This window comes from Danio rerio, chromosome 25, assembly GCF_052040795.2.
Source record: "Danio rerio strain M-AB ecotype USA chromosome 25, GRCz13ab, whole genome shotgun sequence".
NCBI lineage: Eukaryota > Metazoa > Chordata > Actinopteri > Cypriniformes > Danionidae > Danio > Danio rerio.
In genome coordinates this window covers 9355636-9382500 of record NC_141045.1, presented here as the reverse complement: position 1 = coordinate 9382500, position 26865 = coordinate 9355636, and the positions used below count along the sequence as shown (strand labels likewise).

The 26865-nt window shown below is 37.8% G+C and overlaps 1 protein-coding gene across 1 annotated transcript in view; it reads right to left on the bottom strand.

Moving 5' to 3' along the window:
* The window catches only part of LOC103909816 (uncharacterized), a 36481-nt gene that overhangs the window by 7382 nt on the left and 2234 nt on the right, over window positions 1–26865 (bottom strand). Inside the window, exons 7-34 of the mRNA XM_087311682.1 lie at window positions 26235–26349; window positions 25938–26076; window positions 25640–25753; window positions 25489–25555; window positions 23593–23736; window positions 22881–23045; window positions 21984–22078; window positions 21757–21883; window positions 20821–21076; window positions 20694–20746; window positions 20327–20427; window positions 18339–18490; window positions 16544–16682; window positions 16341–16445; window positions 16043–16210; window positions 13792–14037; window positions 13559–13715; window positions 13198–13329; window positions 6736–11100; window positions 5917–6164; window positions 5632–5815; window positions 3750–4182; window positions 3479–3645; window positions 3311–3380; window positions 2873–2976; window positions 918–949; window positions 655–829; window positions 322–362 (exon numbers count right to left, since the gene is read on the bottom strand). Of these exons, the coding sequence (XP_087167808.1) occupies window positions 322–362; window positions 655–829; window positions 918–949; window positions 2873–2976; window positions 3311–3380; window positions 3479–3645; window positions 3750–4182; window positions 5632–5815; window positions 5917–6164; window positions 6736–11100; window positions 13198–13329; window positions 13559–13715; window positions 13792–14037; window positions 16043–16210; window positions 16341–16445; window positions 16544–16682; window positions 18339–18490; window positions 20327–20427; window positions 20694–20746; window positions 20821–21076; window positions 21757–21883; window positions 21984–22078; window positions 22881–23045; window positions 23593–23736; window positions 25489–25555; window positions 25640–25753; window positions 25938–26076; window positions 26235–26349 (8294 nt within the window). The remainder of the gene's footprint in view (window positions 1–321; window positions 363–654; window positions 830–917; window positions 950–2872; window positions 2977–3310; window positions 3381–3478; window positions 3646–3749; window positions 4183–5631; window positions 5816–5916; window positions 6165–6735; window positions 11101–13197; window positions 13330–13558; window positions 13716–13791; window positions 14038–16042; window positions 16211–16340; window positions 16446–16543; window positions 16683–18338; window positions 18491–20326; window positions 20428–20693; window positions 20747–20820; window positions 21077–21756; window positions 21884–21983; window positions 22079–22880; window positions 23046–23592; window positions 23737–25488; window positions 25556–25639; window positions 25754–25937; window positions 26077–26234; window positions 26350–26865) is intronic.

Below are 26865 nucleotides of genomic sequence, written 5' to 3'. Positions count from 1 at the left end.
TTACCAATCAGAGCCTCTTGTGGGGGGGCTTTTTGGAGGAAATAGGAAATATGGCAATCGCTTTCATGTAAGCTATATGGCTTTATAAAATCAAAGCAAGATATATGAAAAAATTATGTGATTTTTTGTTTACAAATGAAGCATGAAAACACATTGCTTTGCATCTTATTAAAACAACCAAGCCTTAAAAATACTTCACCACCCCTTTAAAATCAATGTGAAGTGAGATCACAATTAGGCTGCAATGACCAAGTCCACGTTAATATAAAAAGCAAAGTTAAATAGAATTGCTTTGTTTAACAATTTCATGTTTTTAATTACCTTACACTCTGTGTTGTTGAAGTCACACAGTTCTTTTAGCTCTGTAGAAGCAACACACACACACACACACACACACACACACACACAAACATTAAAGAGAGTCTCAGTAGATTCATGCCAAACAAACAACCTGATTGAAGTGCATAGAACAAATAGTGATAGCGCATCAGATTTGTGGACAGAAGTCTCCATTAGGGTGCACAATTATTTCAAATCCGACCCCACACTTTTCTCTTAAAGTGGGCACATGCTACAATCCACATCATGAAACAGAATGAGAGGAGGCTTCAGTCATATAACACACATAATTCTGAAGCAAACCCAGTTTCTTACTGCAAACTTGTCTGCTGCAGCATGGCTCTGATGGATCGGTGACATTGACCAGCACGAAGGGCTCAGTGCAGTTCACAGGAGGCAAATCGGGACACTTCTTGGGTTTACAGATCACTGACATCCTGGCTTTATCACAGACACAGTCCTCACAGTTGTGCGTATAACTCTTATTAAACTGCAGCAAACAAAAAACAAAAATTGCATAATGGCACAGGGATGCTCTTTCAGGAAGTCACTATTGAACAGGTTTAAACCTTGTGTACCTCAATTGGTTCCCCAGATTGGTCCAAGCATCCTACAAGAAAAGACAAATACATTCTTAGAATAAGCTATGAGATGCAGGTGCAAGTTATCTTTGTATTTCTTTTTCAGGGACTTGTTGAAGTTCCTAAACTTCCAAACACCTTTCCAATTCAACCAAGACTGCCAAATTCAGACTAGCCTAAAAGATATTAGACTAAGGGTTTCACTTATTCTTAGCACTTGCTTATTATTAACCATTCATTCATTCCTTAGTCTCTATTTCAGAGGTTGCCAGTACTCAACCCGGTACTGGGAAACACACATACACACTCATACTCTTCTGCCAATTTAGTCTATTCACCTACAGCGCATTTCCCAGTACTGGGTTACAGCTGGAAGGGCATCCGCTGCGTAAAACATATGCTGCATAAGTTGGCGGTTCATTCCACTGTGGCAACCTCTGATTAATAAAGGGACTAAGCTGGAAAGAAAAAAAAAAAAAAAAACCTACAGGGCATGTCTTTGGACTGTGGGAGAAACCGGAGCACCCAGAGGAAACCCACGCCAACAAGGGAAGAACAAACTCCACACAGAAATGGCAACTGGCCCAGCCAGGGCTCGAACCAGCGGCCTTCTTACTGTGAGGCGGCAGTGTTAACCACTGAGCCACCATGCCACCCTTATTATTGAACATCTCACATCTAAATTTCCAAACAGGATCAGCAACACGAGGTCACGACACCCCGCTCTTTCAAAGTGTAAAATCCCACAGTGCAGAGACACACATATGTTCAGTGTTAAATAAGCAAGAAATTCAAAGACACTGTAAATAATCTGATCCCAATTACATACCTCATATTAACATATGCAGTGAACCATGCATAAAATGGTTGAGTATTTGAGCGGATATTGAGAAGAAGATGTTTCATTCTTACTTTTTATATTCTGAAAAGTCCATTCAGGAATAACGAGAAGATACATAACACTACTCTGAGGAAAAATCCAGCTTAAACCAGCCTGAATTCTATGGTGGTCCAGTTTGGTTTGTATGGTTAGAGCTGCTGTAATACTGGTCTAGCTGGTGGACCAACAAAATCATGCTGTTTGTAAGCAAATTTGAGCTGGTGTGGCTTAGCAGCCACACTCCCCATACTACAGCAAACTATCAACCAGCATACCATTCGGCTCCCAGCATATTTAATAAACCTTATACTGGTGACCAGCAAAGCTGACTTTTTAGCTGGGTTGTTTACGAAAAGCCAAGTGAAAAGGCTGTTAAACAAGTGGACTCTAATCTGAGATGTAGACCAAATAATCTAGTTACACTACCTGACAAAAGTCTTGTCGTCGACCCCTATTGTTAGAGCAACAACTAATAACTTGACTTCTAGTTAATCATTTGAAAAAAGAACAGATGGTCAATTTTTCTGATGAATCATCTGTCGAATCATCAGCCTGAGATATCAAGACATTTGTGCTGCCCGTAACATTACAAACCACAGGCGAGGGCAAATTCTTCAGCAGGATAGTGCTCCTTCTCATACTTCAGCCTCCACAAAGTTCCTGAAAGCAAAAAAGGTCAAGGTGCTCCAGGATTGGCCAGCCCACTCACCAGAGATGAACATTATTGTGCATGTCTGGGTTAAGATGGAAGAGGTTGAAGATAAATCCAAAGAATCTTGATGAACTCTGGGAGTCCTGCAAGATTGCTTTCTCTGCCATTCCAGAGGACTTTATTAATTAAATCAAGTGATTTGAGTCATTGCAGAGATGTATGGATCCAGTCCTTCAACCTCATGGGAGTCGTACACAATATTCATTATTTTTCCACTTATTTTTCCTTCTGATACCAAATGATCAACTAGAAGTCAAGGTATTATTTGATGTTCCTAAAACTTGGATAGGCGACAAGATTTTTTATCCGTTAGTTCATATAAAGGGGTATTGTAATAAGACAGAGACTATGGCTTCTCACCGCAGGGTTGTGGCACACAGACTCCAGAATCCTTGGTGAAGAGTGTTGTGTTCTGACTACAGAAGCAGCCTTCTGTGGACACTGTAATGTTGCTCTCCATTTGTCTGCAAGCAAAGTTTTACAGTGTGTTACTTGCAATACATCAATTAACACATTAATATTGTAATTATGGGATATTTTATTCCAGAGATGCTAATTCCAACTTTCTGCTAAGATTAGATTTCTGTTAACAAATATTAAATGTCAGTGAGATCATACTGAACCTCAATGTTTTAGGTGGAAATAAATCATATGTACGTTTGACTTGACATCCTATCTTAATGGGGTAATAATGAAAGCAAAAACATATCTTGGCCAAATAGTATGACACTAATTAGTAAAGTGTTACGATAAACATTTCCCACAACCATATCAATTATTGAAGAAAAAAGGCCATACCTATCTCTACATGTTGGCGGTTCAAATGAACCACAAGGCAAGAACACCTTATCTTCTGAACATCCAATATCTGAGGAAAAAATTTATCTTTCAGAATATTTACTTGCTTTACTGATCTGATTTTTATATAACCTAAATGAAATCTATTTATTTTATTCATGAACTTACTGCATTGGCTTGTGTAGTTCCTCCAGTATATGCAGACCCCAAACATTGCACAAACGCTTGCGTAGCTCTGCAGACTGGCACACACTCCAGCAGGGTTATTACTGCTATCATATTGACAGGCTGAATAGAAGTTTTCAGGAGGCACGTGGGGATGGCACGCTTCAAACCTGAGAATGGTCACAATGCAGAAAGTTTACTAAAAGCAAACATCACTTTCAAGATGCAAAGTTTGTAGAGATTCCTTTAATTACAGCACACAGAAAGTACTGACGTGGTGTTAAGTAGGTAGCAGTCAGAGTGGGGTGACTCAATTGTAGGTGTAGCTGAAGGTCCAGCTGTAGGTGCAGCTGTAGGCGTAGCTGTAGGTGTAGCTGAAGGTCCAGGTGTAGGTGCAGCTGTAGGCGTAGCTGTAGGTGTAGCTGAAGGTCCAGCTGTAGGTGAAGCTGTATGTGCATCTGTAGACTTAGCTGTAGGTGCATCTGTATGCGTAGGTGTAGTTGTAGGTGCAGCTGTACGTGTAGCTTTAAGTGTAGCTATAGGTGTAGCTGTAGATGTAGGTGTAGCTGTAGGTGTAGCTCTAGGTGCAGCTGTGGGTAATGGAGTTGGTGGAGTGCAAACTGTAGTATTCCAGTTCTCTGCCATTCCTTTACAGTCTTTTGCCAAGGATCCAGGGCAGTCATCATTCTGGTTGTTGTTGCATGTTCCTTAGTAAGAATTATTTGGAACAGTTAATATTCATAGTGCTCAAGAACATTTACTTCAACAACCATCATATTAACGTCCACATATTGTTTTTTCAAACACAATGCATCTTTTTTTCTAAAATGTCCACAAAATATTCTTTTACCTGATATGAACTAAACTATTTCACCTCAAAGATTTTTGGTAACACTTTATAATAACTACACACTATAAATCATTTATTAAGCATTAGCAAATAGTGAATTCATTATCTGTTAAGCATTAACTCTACATTAATAAACGTTAGTAAGCAGTTTATAACTGCAGCTACAAATGCTCTATTCTTGACTTATAAGCACATATATAATGTGGTTAATAATTGTATTTTCATACTCTGTTAATGATTTATTTTTCATTACTAAATTAAGTATAGAATTATTTACAAACCGTTTGTATTTAAGAGTAGTTGAGGGTTTTCAGGACCATTCAGAATGAGTTAGTAAATGATTAATAAACTATTGAAATCAACATTTATATGTCTTATTATTCAGGCATATACTAATAGTTAACTAATATGTTAGTAAATGCTTTATTAACTCAACTTCATGCAGTTTTGTGACCTAATCCAAAGTGAAGACTATTCATGCTTAATAAATGCCTTATAAAAGACTATTATAGGCTCGGTATCAAATAAACGATAATCTGCGCAATCTTTCTAAAAAGTAAAATTACTGTAAAGTTTTAACATTGCAAAATAACAGGAGTGTCAAAATATGACATCCAACAGGATAAAAAACAACAATATAATAATTTAACATTATAATAAGATGTAATGCTTAAACCACAGTGATTCTATTTTAGATAAGGTTGCAAAGATTTATTTTTTCATTTGAAGTACAGTTTCATTTGTGTATCTTTAAACGAAGAGAAATGAATAATGTCCTTTTTCCTGTTTAGAATTTAACTGAGCCTTTATTTGTCATTTATAATGGATTTATAAAGCATGAATAGTCCTCACTTTAGATTAGGTCACAAAACTGCATAATGTTGAGTTAATAAAGCATTTGTTAACATATAGAGTAACTATTAATATATGCCTGAATAATAAGACATATAAATGTTGATTTCATTAGTTTATTAATCATTTACTAACTCATTCTGAATGATCCTAAAAACCCTCAACTACTCTTAAATACAAACAGTTTGTAAATATTTCGATACTTAATTTAGTAATGAAAAATAAATAATTAACAGAGTATGAAAATACAATTATTAACCACATTATATAGGTGCTTATAAGTCAAGAATGGAGCATTTGTAGCTGCAGTTATAAACTGCTTACTAATACTTATTAATGTAGAGTTAATGCTTAACAGATAATGAGTTCACTATTTGCTAATGCGTAATAAATTATTTATAGTGTGTAGTTATTATAAAGTGTTACCAGATTTTTTTTTAGTGTGCTGACTTACCACATTGACCTTCTGTGTTTTTTCCGAAATACTGGAATGGCAGGTTGATGCTGAAGCCAGAGACTCCAAATAGTACATAGGCGTTGAGTTTTGGAATCTCTAGTAATAAGTTCAGGTCTGAGCTAATAACCCTCAGGCCATTATTAACATATGGTAGTGCTAGCATGTCATTACCTTCCAGAGCCTTATGAAAAACAGACAAGAACAAATGAAACATTTACAAGACAGTGAAGAGAAAAGACTTAAAAACATATTTGTTCAGTCCTGCTATACAGTAAATCTCACCTCTAGATTTGCTCCTCCAATTAGCCTGTGACTCCTAAGTGTAATGTTTTGTTCGTTGTAAGACACAATAAGGGATCTGGGACAGGATGCGCTCTCAGCAGGGTCACAGTAGACTTTCTCAATGTAGATTGTTAAGTTGAATTTAGGGTTAATTTCCTTCATTAAAATATAAGTGCAGTTTCCTTGGTAAGTGTAATAGAGTCCATCAAATGTGATGTAATGGGAGTCACCCCAGCCTTGGCAAAAGCCTATGATTAGTAGAGGGTGTACAATAAAATAGGTTAGGGACTAATTATTAGATCCTTTTCCTTTTAAATAATAAAATGATTTTTTGCTAAAAAATTATAACAATTTAGTCATTTTAATGATGTCCCACGTGTATATGAGTTTCTGTGTTTCAGCAAAACATAACATGTATATTTTAATGGAAAAGTTAGATATACTCATGCTCATGAATAGTGAATGCATCACAGTAAACTGTAAGTTCTTTATTTATACTAAGTTAAACTAGCATTTTGCATATTAAAGTTCTTATTTACACACACACACAAGCTTTTTATTGCTTGAGAAGACTTAATTCATCCACTGGAGCACGGGTTACTTATGTTTTTTTGGTTTTGTTTGTTGGTTTTCACTTGTGTTTGATGAATTCAAAGAGACAGACACTTTTAATTAGTTTGTCTTCATTTAAAAAAAGAAAGTCATATACATTTGGTACAGCCTGTACAGTAAAAGTGACAGCTGAAAAGAGGACATCAGTATATATTTCATTACTCTGATGACAACAAATTTAGAGCTTGAGAAGAAGAGCGTACTTACAATCACAGACGTAATAAGGGCAACAATTGTGATCATCCTCAAACAGCACACTTGGTTGGTGATTTTGACAAGTGATGTTTTGTGGTGGAAGACAATTCTGACGAACAGGCATGGCGGTCCCATTTATGATTGTACAATCATAACATCGATCTATGGGTGGTGGATGCGATGTAACTGCTGTTGAAGCAGATGTTGTGTGAGGAGTTGTACTAGTTGTAGATTTTACTTTAGTTGCTGTAGATGGTGTCATAGTAGTTTTGGGAGTGGCTGTTGAGGTAGGTGTTGTGCCAGAAGATGTTATTGTGGATGTTATTTCTGTTGTTGTTGTCAATGGCGTCGAAGGAGTCGTAGTAATGGTTGTGGTTGTAATTGTTGAAGTAGGAGTTGTGCCAGTAGTTGTACTAGTTGGGGATTTTATTTCAGTTGCTGTAGATGGTGTCATAGTAGTTGTAGTATTGGGAGTGGCTGTTGAAGTAGGTGTTGAGCCAGAAGATATTTCTAATGTTGTAGATGGCGTTGGAGTTGTAGTAACGGATGTGGTTGTAAATGTTGAAGTAGAAGTTGTGCCAGTAGTTGTACTAGTTGTAGATGACATTTCTGATGTTGTAGATGGTGTCAGAGGAGTTGTAGTACTGGATGTGGTTGTAAATGTTGAAGTAGGAGTTGTGCCAGTAGTAGTACTAGTTGTAGAGGATATTTCTGATGTTGTAGATGGCGTCGGAGGAGTTATGGATGTGGTTGTAAATGTTGAAGTAGGAGTTGTGCCAGAAGTTGTACTTGTTGTAGATGACATTTCTGATGTTGTAGATTGTGTCAGAGGAGTTGTAGTATTGGGAGTGGCTGTTGAAGTAGGTGTTGTGCCAGAAGATATACTAGTTGTAGATGAAATTTCAGATGTTGTAGATGGTGTCAGAGGAGTTGTAGTACTGGATGTGGTTGTAAATGTTGAAGTAGGAGTTGTGCCAGTAGTTGTACTGGTTGTAGATGATGTTTCTGATGTTGTGGACGGCGTCGGAGGAGTTATGGATGTGGTTGTAAATGTTGAAGTAGGAGTTGTGCCAGTAGTAGTACTAGTTGTAGAGGATATTTCTGATGTTGTAGATGGCGTCGGAGGAGTTATGGATGTGGTTGTAATTGTTGAAGTAGGAGTTGTGCCAGTAGTAGTACTAGTTGTAGAGGATATTTCTGATGTTGTGGATGGTGTGGGAGGAGTTATGGGTGTGGTTGTAATTGTTGAAGTAGGAGTTGTGCCAGCCGATGTACTTGTTGTAGATGACATTTCTGATGTTGTAGATTGTGTCAGAGGAGTTGTAGTAACGGATGTGGTTGTAAATGTTGAAGTAGGAGTTGTGCTAGAAGATATACTAGTTGTAGATGAAATTTCAGATGTTGTAGATGGTGTCAGAGGAGTTGTAGTAATGGATGTGGTTGTAAATGTTGAAGTAGGAGTTGTGCTAGAAGATATACTAGTTGTAGATGAAATTTCAGATGTTGTATATGGCGTCGGAGCAGTAATGGATGTGGTTGTAATTGTTGAAGTAGGTGTTGAGCCAGGAGATATACTAGTTGTAGATGAAATTTCTGATGTTGTAGATGGTGTCAGAGGAGTTGTAGTAATGGATGTGGTTGTAAATGTTGAAGTAGGAGTTGTGCCAGAAGATATACTAGTTGTAGATGACATTTCTGATGTTGTAGATGGCGTCGGAGGAGTTATGGATGTGGTTGTAAATGTTGAAGTAGGAGTTGTGCCAGAAGTTGTACTTGTTGTAGATGACATTTCTGATGTTGTAGATTGTGTCAGAAGAGTTGTAGTATTGGGAGTGGCTGTTGAAGTAGGTGTTGTGCCAGGAGATATACTAGTTGTAGATGACATTTCTGATGTTGTAGATTGTGTCAGAGGAGTTGTGGTAATGGATGTGGTTGTAAATGTTGAAGTAGGAGTTGTGCCAGAAGATATACTTGTTGTAGATGACATTTCTGATGTTGTAGATGGTGTCAGAGGAGTTGTAGTAATGGATGTGGTTGTAAATGTTGAAGTAGGAGTTGTGCTAGAAGATATACTAGTTGTAGATGAAATTTCAGATGTTGTATATGGCGTCGGAGCAGTAATGGATGTGGTTGTAATTGTTGAAGTAGGTGTTGAGCCAGTAGATATAGATATACTAGTTGTAGATGACATTTCTGATGTTGTAGATGGTGTTAGAGGAGTTGTAGTAATGGATGTGGTTGTAAATGTTGAAGTAGGTGTTGAGCCAGGAGATATACTAGTTGTAGATGAAATTTCTGATGTTGTAGATGGTGTCAGAGGAGTTGTAGTAATGGATGTGGTTGTAAATGTTGAAGTAGGAGTTGTGCCAGAAGATATACTAGTTGTAGATGAAATTTCTGATGTTGTAGATGGCGTCGGAGGAGTAATGGATGTGGTTGTAAATGTTGAAGTAGGTGTTGAGCCAGGAGATATACTAGTTGTAGATGAAATTTCTGATGTTGTAGATGGTGTCAGAGGAGTTGTAGTAATGGATGTGGTTGTAAATGTTGAAGTAGGAGTTGTGCCAGAAGATATACTAGTTGTAGATGAAATTTCTGATGTTGTAGATGGCGTCGGAGGAGTAATGGATGTGGTTGTAAATGTTGAAGTAGGTGTTGAGCCAGGAGATATACTAGTTGTAGATGAAATTTCTGATGTTGTAGATGGTGTCAGAGGAGTTGTAGTAATGGATGTGGTTGTAAATGTTGAAGTAGGAGTTGTGCCAGTAGTAGTACTAGTTGTAGAGGATATTTCTGATGTTGTATATGGCGTCGGAGGAGTAATGGATGTGGTTGTAATTGTTGAAGTAGGTGTTATGCCAGTAGTTGTACTACCTGGAGATTTTATTTCAGTTGTTGTATTGGGAGTGGCTGTTGAAGTAGGTGTTGAGCCAGGAGATATACTAGTTGTAGATGACATTTCTGATGTTGTAGATGGTGTCAGAGGAGTTGTAGTAATGGATGTGGTTGTAAATGTTGAAGTAGGAGTTGTGCCAGAAGATATACTAGTTGTAGATGACATTTCTGATGTTGTAGATGGTGTCAGAGGAGTTGTAGTAATGGATGTGGTTGTAAATGTTGAAGTAGGAGTTGTGCCAGTAGTAGTACTAGTTGTAGAGGATATTTCTGATGTTGTATATGGCGTCGGAGGAGTAATGGATGTGGTTGTAATTGTTGAAGTAGGTGTTATGCCAGTAGTTGTACTACCTGGAGATTTTATTTCAGTTGTTGTATTGGGAGTGGCTGTTGAAGTAGGTGTTGAGACAGAAGATATACTAGTTGTAGATGATATTTCTGATGTTGTAGATGGCGTAGGAAAAGTTGTAGTAATGGACGTGGTTGTAAATGTTGAAGTAGGAGTAGTTGTTGTAATGGAGGTGGTTGAAAATGTTGAAGTGGTTGTAAAGGTTGAAGTAGGAGTTGTGCCAGTAGTTGTACTACCTGGAGATTTGATTTCAGTTGCTGTAGATGGTGTCATAGTAGTTGTAGTATTGGGAGTGGCTGTTGAAGTAGGTGTTGAGACAGAAGATATACTAGTTGTAGATGAAATTTCTGATGTTGTAGATGGCGTCGGAGGAGTTATGGATGTGGTTGTTAATGTTGAAATAGAAGTTGTGCCAGTAGTTGTACTAATTGAAGATGACATTTCTGATGTTGTAGATGGTGTTGGAGTAATGGATGTGGTTGAAAATGTTGAAGTGGTTGTAAGTGTTGTGCCAGAAGTTGTACTGGTTGAAGATGATGTTTCAACTGTAGATGATGTAAATAGTGAAGTTGTGGTGTTAAGAATTTGAGGAGCCGGAGTGGTAGTTGTGGTGTTTCCAACAACAATATGTATTGTTGCTGTAGATGGCGTCAGAGTAGTTGTAGTATTGGGAGTGGCTGTTGAAGTAAGTGTTGTGCCAGAAGATGTACTTGTTGTAGATGACATTTCTGATGTTGTAGATTGTGTCAAAGGAGTTGTAGTAATGGATGTGGTTGTAAATGTTGAAGTAGGAGTTGTGCCAGTTGTTGTACTACCTGGAGATTTTATTTCAGTTGTTGTAGATGGTGTCATAGTAGTTGTAGTAATGGGAGTGGCTGTTGAAGTAGGCGTTGTGCCAGAAGATATACTAGTTGTAGATGATATTTCTGATGTTGTAGATGGCGTAGGAAAAGTTGTAGTAATGGACGTGGTTGTAAATGTTGAAGTAGGAGTAGTTGTTGTAATGGAGGTGGTTGAAAATGTTGAAGTGGTTGTAAAGGTTGAAGTAGGAGTTGTGAAAGCACAGTGCGGCACACAGACATTGTTTTTCTCATCATAAAATGGTTTGTCATCTGGACACTCCGGAAAACATCCTGCACAAAACAAAGTTTTCAAACAATGCACATAAATATGCAATTTGTACATTTTAAGTTGTACATTCACTATTTCTTCTAAGTAAAGTTTCACAAACTAATTTCGAGCAGAGCATGTGCTATGATTGTTCGCAACTGGTCTCTCAGTCATTAGTTTGCCAGTCAGATTGATCCAAACTCACCATAAGTAGCCCAGCTAAAACTACTCTCTTGTATTCTTTTTCCGAAGAAACCCGCCATCCACCCTATCTCCCCCTTTTCCTCCTTTACCAGGGGGAGCTCTCGAGAACTACCTGATCTTGTACTCTCCTTAAATGCTCATCGACCAGGTGGGAGCCCTGAGCTCAATTACTTTTGAGCTCAAGGTTCTCTCCCGGGACAGCATGCTAAACCTGCTGTTATTATCAAACAATATATAAGTGTGAACTCTTGAAACATTTACTGTGTACTATATAAGGCTGGGTAAAATAATACTGTAGATTTATTTTTTATTTGAGAATAAGCTTTTAAAATCCTTCCTAATGTGCATTATTTTTTGTAATACAAGTAAATTGTATCTGTATTTTGCCTTTCTTCCTTATTTTTTATGTATTTCAAGATTTATTTGTAAAGTTGCTCTTGCTTCGCTTAAAGCGAAATAAAAAAGCTGACAGGTGTGTGGATTTATTTCACGTTCAAAGCCAATAAAGGTAACAATGAGGTTGACAAATCACTGTTGTTTACATGTTGCCCACAAGAGCTGACTCCATTGCTATACCAGAAGCAAGTGGCACAACATGACATGACTAAGATGAACAATCCTCACTTTAATCACTGATTTTCTACACTACATGTGGCACGGAGTTACTGATACTCTATTTTCAAGAGTTTACACTTAGCTGATGATTGATTATAAAGCTTGTTCAGTATGCTGTCCCGGGAGAGCCCTGAGCCCATAAGATCCTCGAGCCTTGGGCTCCCTCCTTTTTAGCAGGGTTAGAGGGGAGTTTACGCTCAGGTAATCTCCCCTGACTTATTTCTGGCTAATGACAGTTAAAGGGATGGATAAAAAGGGATGTACGGCTTACTAAGAGTGTGACCAAGATGCCAATTTAGAATGTTCAATTCACTTAGGTTGCATGTTTTTGGACGTGGAACCCGGGGGGAAACCCACAAGAGCACAGGCAGAACAAGCAAACTCTGCACAGAAATGTGGACCGGTTTAGTAGGGACTTTAACCTGTGACATTCTCGTTGTGAGGCTAATCACTTGGCCGTCGTGTCACCCAATCTGGAAGGAGGGGGAGTAGGGGTAGGAGGGGGTATTCTTCAAGATGCCGTGGACAATCATAAGCAAAAGATCCTCTCAAAATTAGTTTATAAATAAACTTCACTTATTTCTGACGAAGTCCAATCGATGCTGACATGGGGGACAAATTGATTCGGTCTCTTTGCCTTGTACACATTACATGACATGACGAAGATCATGTCCTGTGTTTTGCACAGCAAATACGCAATACTTCTGAGAAATTACCTGTTATCTCAAGTTTTTTTTATTTTTTTATTTAATTATGTTTTGAATACACTATATCCATTTCCCAGTGCTGGGATGTAGCTGGAAGGGCATCCACTGTGTAAAACATATGCCAGAATAGTTGCCAGTTCATTCCACTGGGACAAGCCCTGATAATCAGGGACTAAGCCGAAGGAATTGACTTAACGCACCTATTTGAAATGTTTTGAATTTTGTAACCGGCTTATATCCTAAACACCTTTTTATGTAAACTTTCACTGTTTGCTATGTTTTTATGTGTGCAGTATGATTAAGCACAAACTGCACAATGCTTATTACATTTTACAGTCTGTGCTTACTTTATGTGCATTGTATGCACATACTTATGATATTTTATTCAAATGTAAAAGGAATTAAACAATCTTGAGTGCGCTATTGCCAATATTAATGTCTATTTCAATAATATAGCTGAGTTGAAGGTGTTTAGTAACAAACATTTATATTTAAATATGGATTCCATGTAACATAAAAAATACTAATCATTGTTGACTAAAACTGAATGATAAAACCCCTAGTATCATGTATGCTTAGTCTTCAAGAACTCACCTTCCATGTAGGGTAAACTGTTGTTGCAGAAACCAGGGTCAGGGTTTTCACAGGTTTTGTAGCAAGGTGGATGGTAAGGACTATAATGCCATGTACAATTTTCGTATTTATTATAGTACTCACAGTACACAGCTGACAGGGAAACAAAAACAGATGTATGAGAATGTATATAATATATTCATGTATACTGTTAATGTGATACACCTTCAGTACAGACAAAAAAACACATCACACATCACTCAGACAAGTGTGACTACATGATTTGACATATTTTATGTAAAACCACATATTCAGAATCTGCATAAAATTTGTATTCAGCTACTACAAATGTAAGATATGTCATAATATTAAAGATTCTTACGGCAGATCTCGGGAGTTCTCCAGTTGACACCAACACTGGCCTCGTTGCAGGCTTGAGCGTAAGCTGCCACAGCTGTACATAAGCACTCACAATCACCACCAGTGTCACATGCACACGTGTCCTTCAAACAGTTGTCATAATATGGGCTTGGATCCACCTGTGGGAACATGTATTTCGGTCCAACATGGTATACAAGAATGATTTTATTTATGAAAAAGGAAATCAAATTATACCTTTCTATGGCAATCTTTGAATGCACCATCCAGCTTTTTTATAATGGCACATTTAATCTGTGCCCATGCCGATCGATAGGGGTTTTTAAAGCATGGGTCAAAGTCTGGTGCAGAATCTGGGCAAGGGGTTTTCTGCTTCCAGCTCTCAACAAACTCTATTATATTTGAAGTTTGCAAACCACCTTTAGTGGTGAAGTCGTCTTTTCCATCTCCATTAAAATTTCCACATAGGCCACAAACTTTTCCCTGTGAAAATACAAAGGTCACCATGTCAAGAATTAAATGAAGCGTAATTGGCATGCTGTGAAAAGAGAGATCCCTGAGCTTGTAATATCCTCAAGGCTGGGACTCCCTCCTGTTAGAATGGCGAGAGGGGAGTTCGAGCTCAGGAAGGTCTCGAGAACTTCCCTGCTTGTCGATAGAAGGTTGGACCAGCGGCGTTCTTGCTGTTAGGCAACAGTGCTAGCCACTGGGCTGCCGTGTCACCCTATTGAAATGAATGAAATGGTTATTTATAATGCGTCCGTAAATATCTAATAGGGCAGATTACGAAGCTAAAGAGGTGCCAGCCATGTTGATCATAAGCACGTGATTCTCTCTAAATTAGTTCATAAACAAACCGCACAATGTAGATCACTCTAATGAAACTAAGCAGTAGGCATATCTACCAAAAGTAAAGGTGTACTAAGCATTTTTTGACCACAGCGTCAGACCAATCCTGAAAGCACTTAAAAGGAAGCGCCATGTCTAGTATTGATAGTATTATAATGGCCTTGTTGCAATAAGGGTATGATTGTTTTGGTGCTTTCAAATAACACATTTTAAGCGCTGCATAAGGTTATTGAGCCTGCTGCAGCCATGGTATGACAGCAAAGTTCCTTGATTATTATGCGTGAATTAAGGCTGGTTTATACTTTTGCATCAAGTCATCGGCGATTCATGGCACCTACCTTGCGCATAGTTTTGCATTTATACTTCTGTATGCTGTTTGTGTTGCCCTGCAATAACACTTCTGAAACGCTAGCTGGCAGTAGATTTTTAAGTTCCTCCGTGTCGTGTTTTTTCACAAGTGTTATGTTTTTTCTGAACGCTACCTTAGTTTACAAGTAGCTAAAACTTGCTCATTCAGAGGTGGGAACCGGCGGATGTGCAACAACATTAATCATAAGGTAAACACAAAACAAAAGTTTCCACCTGGAACTCCTTCATGGGACTTGATACTTGTAAACACTCGCTCCAGTGGCCTCGCGGCTCTCAGCACCGCCCACACTCATCACAGCTACCAAGCCAACCAATTACAAAGCTTGCGATACGCATCGTTGTGACTTGGTTACATTTTGTGAGAGGTCAGCATCTGTTGTGCAGAGAATTCGTAGAAAAAGAGGACGTATGTGTCACCGACTCGGTCCCAGTCATTCCCCTCGCTGGCCAGCAGAGGTCATCATCACCTGACTTTTGACATTACATCATCCATTGACTGATTAGCACTCACACCTGCATCACATCTCCTAATCACCTGGCTCACGCTTATAAGCAGCACACACACACAGTCTCATTGCGAAGTCTTGTTCTGCCCCGGCTAACACTACTGAGCGTTTCTCATCCTTGCCTGCTATCCCGTTGCTTTGATTACCGACCTTGTCCTGCCTACCGCCTGCCTTGTACTCTAGCCTGCACACCGACATTGAGATTAGCCGTCTGCCTCTGACCTATGCCTGCATACTCATCCTGTGTTTACCTGCCGTCAGCCCTTCGACCTTATACTACTGTATTTGATGTGAGTTCGCACACGCATTACATCTGTGTGCTTATTGTTATTAAACTGTGTTTAATACATATACTGCAAATGGATCCCTCTGTGTCAGCCACTTCGTTACAGTATGTATGGGTGCGGCCAACAGAGAACTGTAGAATTATTGACAGATTTTGAATTTCACTAAACGCCATCTGTTAATATCAGCTGCCTATGTAAGTTGAAGTCAGGAAATGAAAACTGTTGCGCACCTCCTGAATGTAACTCTTGCATTGCATTGAGGATACAAGAATTCTGTGAATCGAATATTCATTTGTATACAATAGATAGCTGAATGTTAAACATTGAAGAAATACCTCTCCTCACCTTTTTTATTGGTCTTTGTTATACACAGCAACATTACACACAAGGTTGAACGGGAGGGAAAGCATACTACTGTAGGACCTCTTTGATACACATTATTTATACTGTATGGAATAGTAGATTTGTTCAGCTCACCGTGTAATTAGAATGCAGAATGATGCTGACTGTGGTTTTGCGGTCCCACAAAACTGTCAGCCCAATGTCAGTAGTAACGACAAGGTACATTCCAATGGTGTTGATCCGTATGCCTCTTTCCATTAAAAGGCTTGATTCAGTCCTATCTGAAAGGCGCAGTAATGTTTCCTAGAAGAGTGTAAGAATGAATTAATGATCATTTTAACTAAATATAAAATATATAAAGGCTTTTAAAAAATAATTCATCTTAAATTTTTTCATGCTATTCAAATTTGGTCATACTGTGAGTAAATCGTACCCCTAACTGAATAAGGACCGACTTTGAGCATGTTGTCCCAGTTGTTCCACAAGGAATATTTTCAGTGATTACTTGAAAGTTTCCTGTCGCATTTCCACAGAAATCCTTAAAAACAAGATGTTACATTATAAATAGGAACACATTATGCACAGCCAGAATAAAGAAGCACAGACAATGCATTAAAAGTGCTTGTGTGGTGGTACCTGAGCTGCTATATAACTGCAGTATCCGTGGAATCCAAACCTTTGATTGTCGAAAGATTTATAATGTCCGCTTCCATATATAGTGCAGGTGCCTGGACATTTATTTTTTGTGCATTTCCATATTCCATTTTCACAAGTGCTGTAAACAGATGACTGGTATCAATTTGATTCAAGGCGATTCTGTGTTCTAATAATTCTTCTGTTCATTGTTATCCACATTTAGTATGCGCTTTTATATTCCAGACATTATATAACATATTTTACCATCTGTCACATCTGTCTGTTGCACCACATTTAGTGCTCAAGACCATCATGTCTTCGTTTTCATTCAGCAATGTGGCATCACAAGAAATACCAATATTTTGCTTCAGATGTGTGATTTATTTTTATTTTTTCAATTACAGTGTCCTAATTTTATGATATTTCACAAGTTCAAACTTACAGGGTAACACTTTACAATAAGGTTAATTAGTTAATGCATTTACTAACATGAACTAATCATGAACAACACCTGTACAGCATTTATTAATCATAATTGAACATTTACTAATGCATTATTAACATCCAAGTCCATGCTTGTTAACATTAGTTAATGCACCATGAGTTAACATGAACTAACAATGAACAACTGTATTTTCATTAACTAACGTTAACTAACCTGAACAAATACAGTAGTATATATGTATTGTTCATTGTTCGTTTATGTCAGTAAATGCAATAATTAACATTAACTAATGAACCTTATTGTAAAGTGTGACCACTTACAGATATTTGACTGAACAGAATATGGATATTTGGCATACTGTCCAGGGAGAGGGCTCTGAGCTCGAAAACCCACCCTAACTTATGTTATTCCACTTATCTGAATAGAGAGAGAGAGATAAGGTTCCGAGCACTGTGTCTAGCCTGACTCCAGAATAAAACTTCAAGAGTTCACACTTAGCTGATGATTGATAATAAAGCTAGTTTGGCGTGCTGTCCCTGGAAAGAGCTCTGAGCTTATAAGATCCTCGAGCCCTGGGCTCCCTCCCATTGCAAGGCGAGAGGGGAGTTTGAGCTCAGGTAGATTTCGATGACTCCCCCTCCTGCTTATTGTAGCTAAGTGTCAGATATGGATTCTGAGAAGGTGTACTCAGATTTTGGCTAAAATATTTTGGATTAATTGTTTAGGGTGCTTGTTTTTGAACTGTGGGAGGAAACCGGAGGACCCGGGGAAAACCCACGTGATTACAGGGAGAACGAGCACAACTTCGCACAGAAATGTTGCCTCTGGAACTCAGTGGCATTCTTGCTGTGAGGCAACAGCGCTAATCACTGGCCACTGCGTCGCCTGTTTGAAAGGAGGGAAAGTAATGTTGAGTGGGGGAGTTTCTTCAAGACGAAGATATTAAGATAAGAAAAGTCTGGTTATTTATAGTGAGTTGAGGATCCTCCGATAAGATAATTAGTCATTAGCTAAAGTTGGAACAGCTGTGAACAATCATAAGCACGTGATCCTCTCAAAATTTGTTTATAAATAAACTTCACAATAAAACATCACTTCATAAACTTTTTTTTTCGGTACAGCACTGAGTCTAGTCGTAAGCTCTGTAAATTAAGTTGAGTAAATAAAGAGTTGAAATGTGTCTTCCAATAACATTCAAAACCACATTCAAGGATTTACGGGTAAACTCATTCTAGTGATTTTATGGTAATTTCCCTGAATTCAGTTTTGATTTTAGTTTTAAATGAGAATTTATATTATTTAGCATCAAATGAAACTTATTAGCCACGAAAAAAGCTGTTGTTTACATACCAGTTATTACAGTCTACTTTTATTTTAGCCTTTGGAGGGTAAAGTAGTCCGTTGTAAGGACATGTGCAGTCTTTTCTTTCAACACAGTTTCCTCTACCATCATCCAGTAGACCTGATGGACAGAGGCAGCCTGATTCACATGTCTGTGAAAGCTGTGGGTGGATGAGACAGTAAAAAAGGTGAAAAAAAAAGAAAAAAAAAAGAGTTAATGACTTCTCCAAGGGAGTAATAAATTTCATATCCAGTATACAAATAGACAGATTACTGTAGACAGGCTTTATATGTGTAGTCATTCATGTCTGTGATGACTAGTCCAGTTTTGGCCTATTCTTAGATGTCTACTACACTATCACTGACAGCCCGAATTTAGCTTGTTTTAGCCAAGACAACTATGTTTAGAGTTGACTCACAAAATGAAACACAAACCGTGAGGAGATGCATGATTTTATAGTTAACAAAGTTAAAATATAAACAAATAAACAGTAAGTAATTTAATGTACTGCTACATTTGTTATTCGTAATTTCATATACACATAACCACAATTTGTTATATCTTTATAAAGATAATTGTGTTTACATAAACACTATAAATGAGGAGGACTTCTCTCCTCCTCAATCCCTGGGTCTGAATGCAGATACAGTGGATAGCAGTACAGCAGGTCCCCTGCCCTGTCTATTCCAAACATTAGCCCTGCCAGTAATCTGGAGGATTTTAAACATGTGCGAACACAGCTGCACGGATATAGGCAATGCAATGTGTCTGAATAGAAACTAACTCAACTGATAAAAGACAAAGTCCGCCATTCTCCGATTTTCATACAGCCCTTCCAACAAAAATGCTTGCTGTAACTCAACAGCTTTGCTGTATCGGCCTTGACAGCATTGCATGGAAAAACATGCAACAAACCCCGTGGATCATGAAAACAAACACATACGACCCACGTCACAGATTTTGATCTCGCCCCAAAAATTGTTTTAAACTATAGATGGGCATAGATACATTTTTTAAATCTAGATTAATCTAGGTGGCGCATTAGACCAGGGGCTCATCTCCTGTTTCCAAATGCATCACAAACTGCTTGAGAAACTGTTCAACTATGATAATTGGTGATGAAAATAAATGATGTTCAATAAGATGGACTTGTGTTTACTAACTGTTTATTCAGTTAAACATGAATTTTGAACTGTAGGCCTACATATGCTCCAAACAGCGATTTTTGATCACCTTAATCCGACTAAAGTCATAACTGAACTAAACAGAAATGGATTTAAGACACGTGGAGTGTGTATTTATTAGTGGCATTATTGAAGTAAACACCATGATCAAACTATTACCGTCATGGAGAACTTTTCGCCATATTTTCCGACAAGATCCACACACACGGCTGTCAATAAAGGAACGCACCGGACCGCACACACACACAGACGCACACACAGACAAACACACACACACACACACACACACACACACACACACACACACACACACACACACACACACATCGTGAAATGCAGAAGTTTATTTTTTCTTTCCATTTGGCAAGCGTTATTAAATTTCATAACACTCTCACCAGTCCTTACTCCTTATTTGCGTCTAATACCCCAGTTTGTCACGGGGAATGAATGAAATGTTCATGAGTTAAAGTGAAACTGCCAAACTGCAGTTAAAGTCAGGCCTCCTGCTGATTGGATTCAGAAGGCCACTTTAGAAGATGGAGAGAATAGATAGATTAGAAGATATAATTAGCTGACAAAAGCTCAGAATGATCCAGATTTCCCCACAATTAAAGCTGACAGGTGCTAATGTTGTCTTAACTGATGCTCAACACACAAATCTGTTAAAAAAAAATAATACTCCAGGGTGTCTTTAACCTTTAAAAACAAAAAAATGCTTGCTGGATACTCCAACCTCAAACACATTAACAGTATGAATGGATTCACCTAAAAAAACAAAAAAAAAACAAGGCAAGATTGGAAACTGGACTTACACAATTTTCTATCTTTTGCATACAAGTTGGTTCACATTTCAGTCCATGTTGGTCTGGTCGAGCTGTACTGCAGTTGAATAAAACTTTTGGCGAAGCGCACTCTGAAAAAGATATCAGACAATGGATAAACACTTTTTGGAAAGATTTTTAAACCACACTTGGACAGTTTTTGTTGGACATCTATGCAATGGATAGACAGTTTGCTTTTCTGTGTAAAAATTTGATTGGATAATCAATTCTCGATAACCATTTAAAGGCATATTCTAGCTCAATTGATAAGACTTGTAGCATGATTTTGACCGCATAAAGTCATTTAACCTATTTTAATGTTCTGAGTGTTAAAGAAACCAAAAATAATTTGTCTTACCCAGAACTTGGGATTTCCCAGACTCACAGCTTAAAACTCCTTTCACGCAAACACTATTGCAAAAATAACAGAACATTACATTTTGAAAAGTGTACGTTAAACGCTAAACTATTTCACAATCACTTACCAGTGTTGACCATTAATGTCGATAGATGTGCCAGGTTGGACTATCTTTCCATTGTCGTAACAAGGACATTTTTCAATTGATACACACTGTCCATCCTGATCCTTGTAGAGTCCATCTGGACACGCGCATCCGTCAACAGGAACAAAGTCTGCTTTGCAGCTTGTTTGCTCGGAGGCGAGAGAAAGACAGGTAGGCTGGCAGCTCTTCAGGTAATAGTAGTATCTCTGTGAGGCTGGGCAGCCAAGTTTGTACTTTTCTGTGGGGATCAGTTTCAAAGAATGTGGTGTAAAAGCGAATACTGCACATCCTGTACTTGCATTCTACAAAGCCAAAAGTTTGACCCTAATGTGATTTTACAAAGTAGGACATGTTCCTGGATTAAAATATATCTAAAATAAAACACTAGAAAAGCTTCATCTTGCTCATCTCTCATCAGCAATTGCTTTAGCACTCTCATTTCGCTTTGACGGCTTTCAACCATAAGCCGCGGTCACACTGGACTTTTCTCCCCATAGACTTCCATTCATACACAAACACAACCGGAAACCGACAAGTTTCGCAGTTTGCTGTGGTGCTTGGTGAACTCTGACCTATGAAATGGCAACACGTGACTGCGTAAGGCCAATCGATGATCAAAACATGACCTCTCTGGACAGAAATGTATTATATTATGCACCAATCGCTTGCTTTTTACATCTAATCATCTTGTTTAATCTCACCCCTTTTCGTAGCACTGTATGATATAATTTTAGCTACATGACTTTGGCAGGAGTCCCGTAAGATGTAACGAACACCACAACGAACACCTCAACCATGATTCCACACTCAGTCACAACATCATCAAAACATGCCTTTGTTGTGACGATTCATCTTTGATACTAAATCTTTGATGCACATCCTTTTGTCTACCAAATTATATGTTTTCAGAATTCTTACCGCACACATTTTCTCTCCATCCTTCGAGTGTTACGTTTTTAATCATACAGGCACGGACATATGAGGAAAACACAGCACACAAGCAGTCCTCACTCCTCGCACAGATACAGCCGACGTATTTGCATCTCTGAAAGCATACAAGCATGTTATGTCACTGTTAATTGTGCGAGCTTCATTGCAATTTGGAAAATTATATAGTTTTTAAAATGGTCTGTTTCAGTTCATACTTTGTAGTAGCTTTCTGGGTTGACTTTGTTGTGACATTTGCCAAAAATGCCATTCTTGTTCATTATCTTGGAGCACCAGTGCTCAGCATAGTTCTCTATGGGAATCATAGCATTTAGTGTTACAAACAAACATAGCAAAATTCAACCATAAACTGTCTCTGTCATTTACTTCTTTAGTTATCATTGAGCTGCTTTTATTGAACAAAAATTATATTTCACCTTATTCTTATCTCGATCAATAAAATTCAACCTTCCCAAGAGCCATCTTTTTCACTTTATTAATTTTCCCAAATTTGAAAAAATACTCTCTCACTATATTTTTCTACACTGTAAAACCCAAAAAGTTAAGGTAACTCAAACCATTTGAGGAAACTGATTGCAACAAACCATTTAAGTTTAAAAACTAATCCTATTGAGAACTGTGAATCTATTTGAGTAAACGAAGCGATTTGAGCACAGTAAAACCCAATAAATGAAGAGAACTCAAACCAACTGAGTGCTGTAAAACCCAATTAGTTAAGGCATTTCAAACCGTTTAAGGAAACCAATTGCAACAAACCATTTAAGTAAAAAAAACTACTGTATGAGGACTGTGAACTTACTCCATTTAATTTAAAGTAATGAGGTATTTAATTAACTCATTACCTTCAACACTGAGTTCAAAACTCTTTTCAGATGAGTAGGATTAACTTTCAGTCAATTTTGAGTTAACTACACTCATTTCATTTGATGAAGTTGACTGTTGGGTTTAATAGTGTATTAATTACTTTATTTAAACATGTTTATTTAGCCACAATTCACTAGTATTAGAGTGCATGGAACAAGTATGAAATAATTATGAATGATTGTTAAAGGAAGTGTTCCTGACAGAAAATAGAAGAGAAAAAAGCATTTTACCACTGGCACTGTTAAAAGAGCAGGGGTTGTCTTCTCTATCAGAACGGTCAGGGCAGTTGGTCTCAACCTTCCAAGCGTTTGCGAAGGAAACCGCTGTGCCCTCCACCAATCCCTGAGGGGTTCTCATATCATCAACCAGCACTCTGTTAAAATCTCCACAGAGACCTGCACAAACAGATGAACACCACAATTGGATATTAAGTTGACCTTTATAAATATAATCTTATATTTGCATTTGTAACATCTGCATAAATGAGTAACAGAAGCCAAGCTGCATTTCTAGGTTTGTGATGGTCAGAAATAATGGTGGCATATTTTATTATATTAATAGTTAGAATGTTTGCATACTTTAAACTCTACATTAAACCATACTGTATGTTCAGTCAAAACTATAACATTGTCATATCTTATTAACCTGAAAGTCTGCTGTCATTTACATGATTCATGTACATTTTTATATGTTGAAGCAAACACTTTGTGTTTCTGACATTTTAGGCATACAGATAAAGTGAATGTGGACCCATTTAAAATAAATTATTTGCAAACAGTTTAAATGACTCTTACAAATACAATTACTTCGATGCCTTGAAATCTATACATTTAAACATTTCTTTATAATAATAGAAAGTCCATTACCACCAAAATTCATGACAGGTTATTGCAATGGGTTTACTATTAATGCTTTACTGTTATTTGCTAAATATTTTCTCACCGCGTGTCTTGGTCTTGAAGCTCTGATCCACAGTGATGTACACCTGCATGAGGGGCACCAGCTGTACCAACACTCGCAGCCCAAAGTTTACATTAATCAGGACGTGAAATGATGATGGATTGAAAACGATGAATGGATGTGAAGCTGAGAGAATGTGTCACAAAGAGTTTGGAAAATGTTTCAAAAAATATCCGTCTTCACAAACATCAATCCTTAAAGTAGTGTTCATTTTGTCAAAGAAAACAATGGCAAAGAATTATGACATTTTTATTCCAGTGCTAAAACAAGACAAAGATTTATGACACAGTATGGGTACTTTTAGATACTAAAGGTGATTACATCAGTATGCAATGTTGTTGAATAAAAAAAAAATTGACCAAAATGTAGTCAAAAAGATCTAAATGAATAAACATTATAACGTTATACACACTTTAATTGTTTTCAGTTAAGGCTCCTACACACCGGGACGCTTTTCGTTTGCATTTATCGTCAATGTTTTATGAGATGTTTTTCCGTAATCAAACCCAGGCGATTTTCACTGGCGACAGAAGAGTATGCAAAATCGCTCCTTGACATTAGATGGCGCTATACAACTTTAAGCTTCTGACACCCGCTTATTACACAGAAGAAGAGGAGGAGAGGAAGTTCACACGCTTCATGTTAAAGTTACTGGTGACTCGAACAAGCATGGATGGTTCAAGCAGCAGCTCCAGCTCTAGCGTTATTGTTCACCAGTGCAATAAGCAACTTCATGTTCATATCGCCTCTGGGTATCTTCAATGTGCGCTCGCATTGACAGTTTTGTGCTTGAGCGCCTCCAAGTGCTGTTTACTGTAACTTCAGCAGCTTCGTACATGTGAACAAAAGTGCCAATCTGATTGGTGCAGAAGGTTTTGATGCGGCGTTGTTTTTTTTTAAAATGACGCTTTTGCGCCTGTCGTTTTGCGCGTTGGTGTGCACGATTACATTGACGCCCTTTATTTAGTCATGAGACATTAAACGTTGATGGAAAACGCTTGCAAAAAAACGTCTCGGTGTGACGGGCCTTTATGCTGCTGGTGCAATTTTCTGTTTGGTTCAATTAAAAGGTGCCATTAAAAGTGCCCCTAATTATGGTTTCAAGAGTTCACACTTAGCTAATTATTGATAATAAACAATCTGTCCTGGAAGAGAGCCCTGAGCTTAGAAGATTCTCGAGCCCTGGGCTCCCTCCTGTCTGCAGGGCAAGTGAGGAGTTTGAGCTCAGGTAGGTCTCGAGAACTCCCCTGGTATATTTATGGCTAATGACAGATTATAGGGATTGCTATAGAGAGATATACTGCTGACTAAGAACTCATCTATGGGGCAAATTTGGTTTGGTTAATTCACTTATATTGCATGTCTTTGGACTGTGGGAGGAAACCCACACAAGCAGAACATGTAAATCTGCACAGAAACATTGACTGGCCTTTAATCAGTGACATTCTTGCGGTGAGGCAACAGTGCTAATTACTGGGTCCCCACATCAACCTATCTAGGAAAATGGAGGAGGAGTAGGGATTGGAGGGAAGAGGGGAATTCTTTAAGACAAAGATAACTGAGGTAAGAGACTCAAGAGCCATCTGATTGGTAAATCATGTGTTAGCTAATGCGGGACTAGCTGTGATCAATCATGCAATCCTCTTGAAATTAGTTTACTAGGCATACCTAGTTTTAAAAAAATGGAGCATAATACCAAGGGTTTTTCGTTGGAACTAAGGGCTTTATTTTTAAAACTATGAGTAAAGCAGTCAATAGTCCACTTACCACAAACCATATATAAATGTTTGACATTGGATGGGTCAAGGAAAAAGCTTTATAGGGGGACTGTGTTTCAGTATACTGGTTTTAAATGATAAACGGATTCTCTCTGTTCACCTGGGGTATATGGAAGTAGAACTAGTCCATTGTGTTTTACTGTCCCATCTTCAGAAATCACCAGACGCTAATGAAGAAAAACATACATGTTCAATTTCAAACTGATCTGCAATATTCATTCTAAGATTTGCTTGTAAGGGAATGTACTCACATTAACCGTGTCATTGTTAAATATCACTTCAATTGATTTTAAGCAAGTGTCAATGTTAAGGGCAGCACAAGGAGAAATCTGTCCCAATATAATAAACTTTGACCCCTCGGAGTCCTTCAAAAACAAACACAGAGTTAGTGTTTAAAAAAAAAAATTCAAATACAGTATTAGCAAAAAATAATAATAATAATAATTGCTGCATAAAAAGTGACATGGTATGAACAAATACAAACACATACAAATATATCTTATACCTTATTCCATCTTTTATATCTTAGCAACAGCAGAATGTTCTTACTTTTGAGAGCACATAGTTACAGTCCCCATGGAAAGTGAATTCCTGTCCATCGAAGGTGGTGAAGTGAGATCCTTCCTCTACTGCGCACCGGCCAAGAACGGGTTTTATTTTACAGTTCCATTTTCCATTCTGACACACACTGAATGAAAACCAGACAATTTCATTCATAAGAAAAAAACACCCTTTAGACTACAGATGTTGCATTCTGTAATAGTGTGGTCTCTCAAAATTTTAGTGTGGTCTCTTAAAAATTTGCTTTTGTAAATAAAAGATGGACAAAGTAAAGAGTGTCATTACCAATCTTGCTCTTCGTCTTGTAGAATATCTTGTGGTTTGTAGATGCGGTCGTGCTTGCAATGACATTGCTCTCGTGGAATGCAGCCCGCATTCAAGATGTCATCAAACACAGTTTCTATGACACATCATATTTTATCAAATACACAGTTTTTGTCTTTTGTGCACAAATTATTCACAATTGCCTGTTTTTCACATCATTTTACACAAAAAAGACATACATTCAGATACATACAGTAGTGTGAAAAAGTGTTTGCCCCTTACTGATTAATTTTTTGTTGCATGTTTCTCATACGTTAATGTTTCAGATCATCAAAAAGTTACCCCCTAATTGTTTAATTATTAGATAATTAATGTGAACTATTATTAAGAGAAATTAAAATCCAAAACTACCCAGCCATGTATGAAAAAGTGTTTAAACAAAATTGCCTGAGTTAAATTTTTCTAGACACACTCAAGCCTGATTACGGCAATACCCTATTTGCAAACTTAAAGTAGACCAAAAGATCCTCAAAACCTAGACATCATGCCGAGATCCGTGGAAACGTAAAAAGAGAAGCTAATTGAGATCTATTAGTCTGGGAAAGGTTAAAAAGTCGCTTCTAAATCTTTGGAACTACAGTGAGCCATTGAG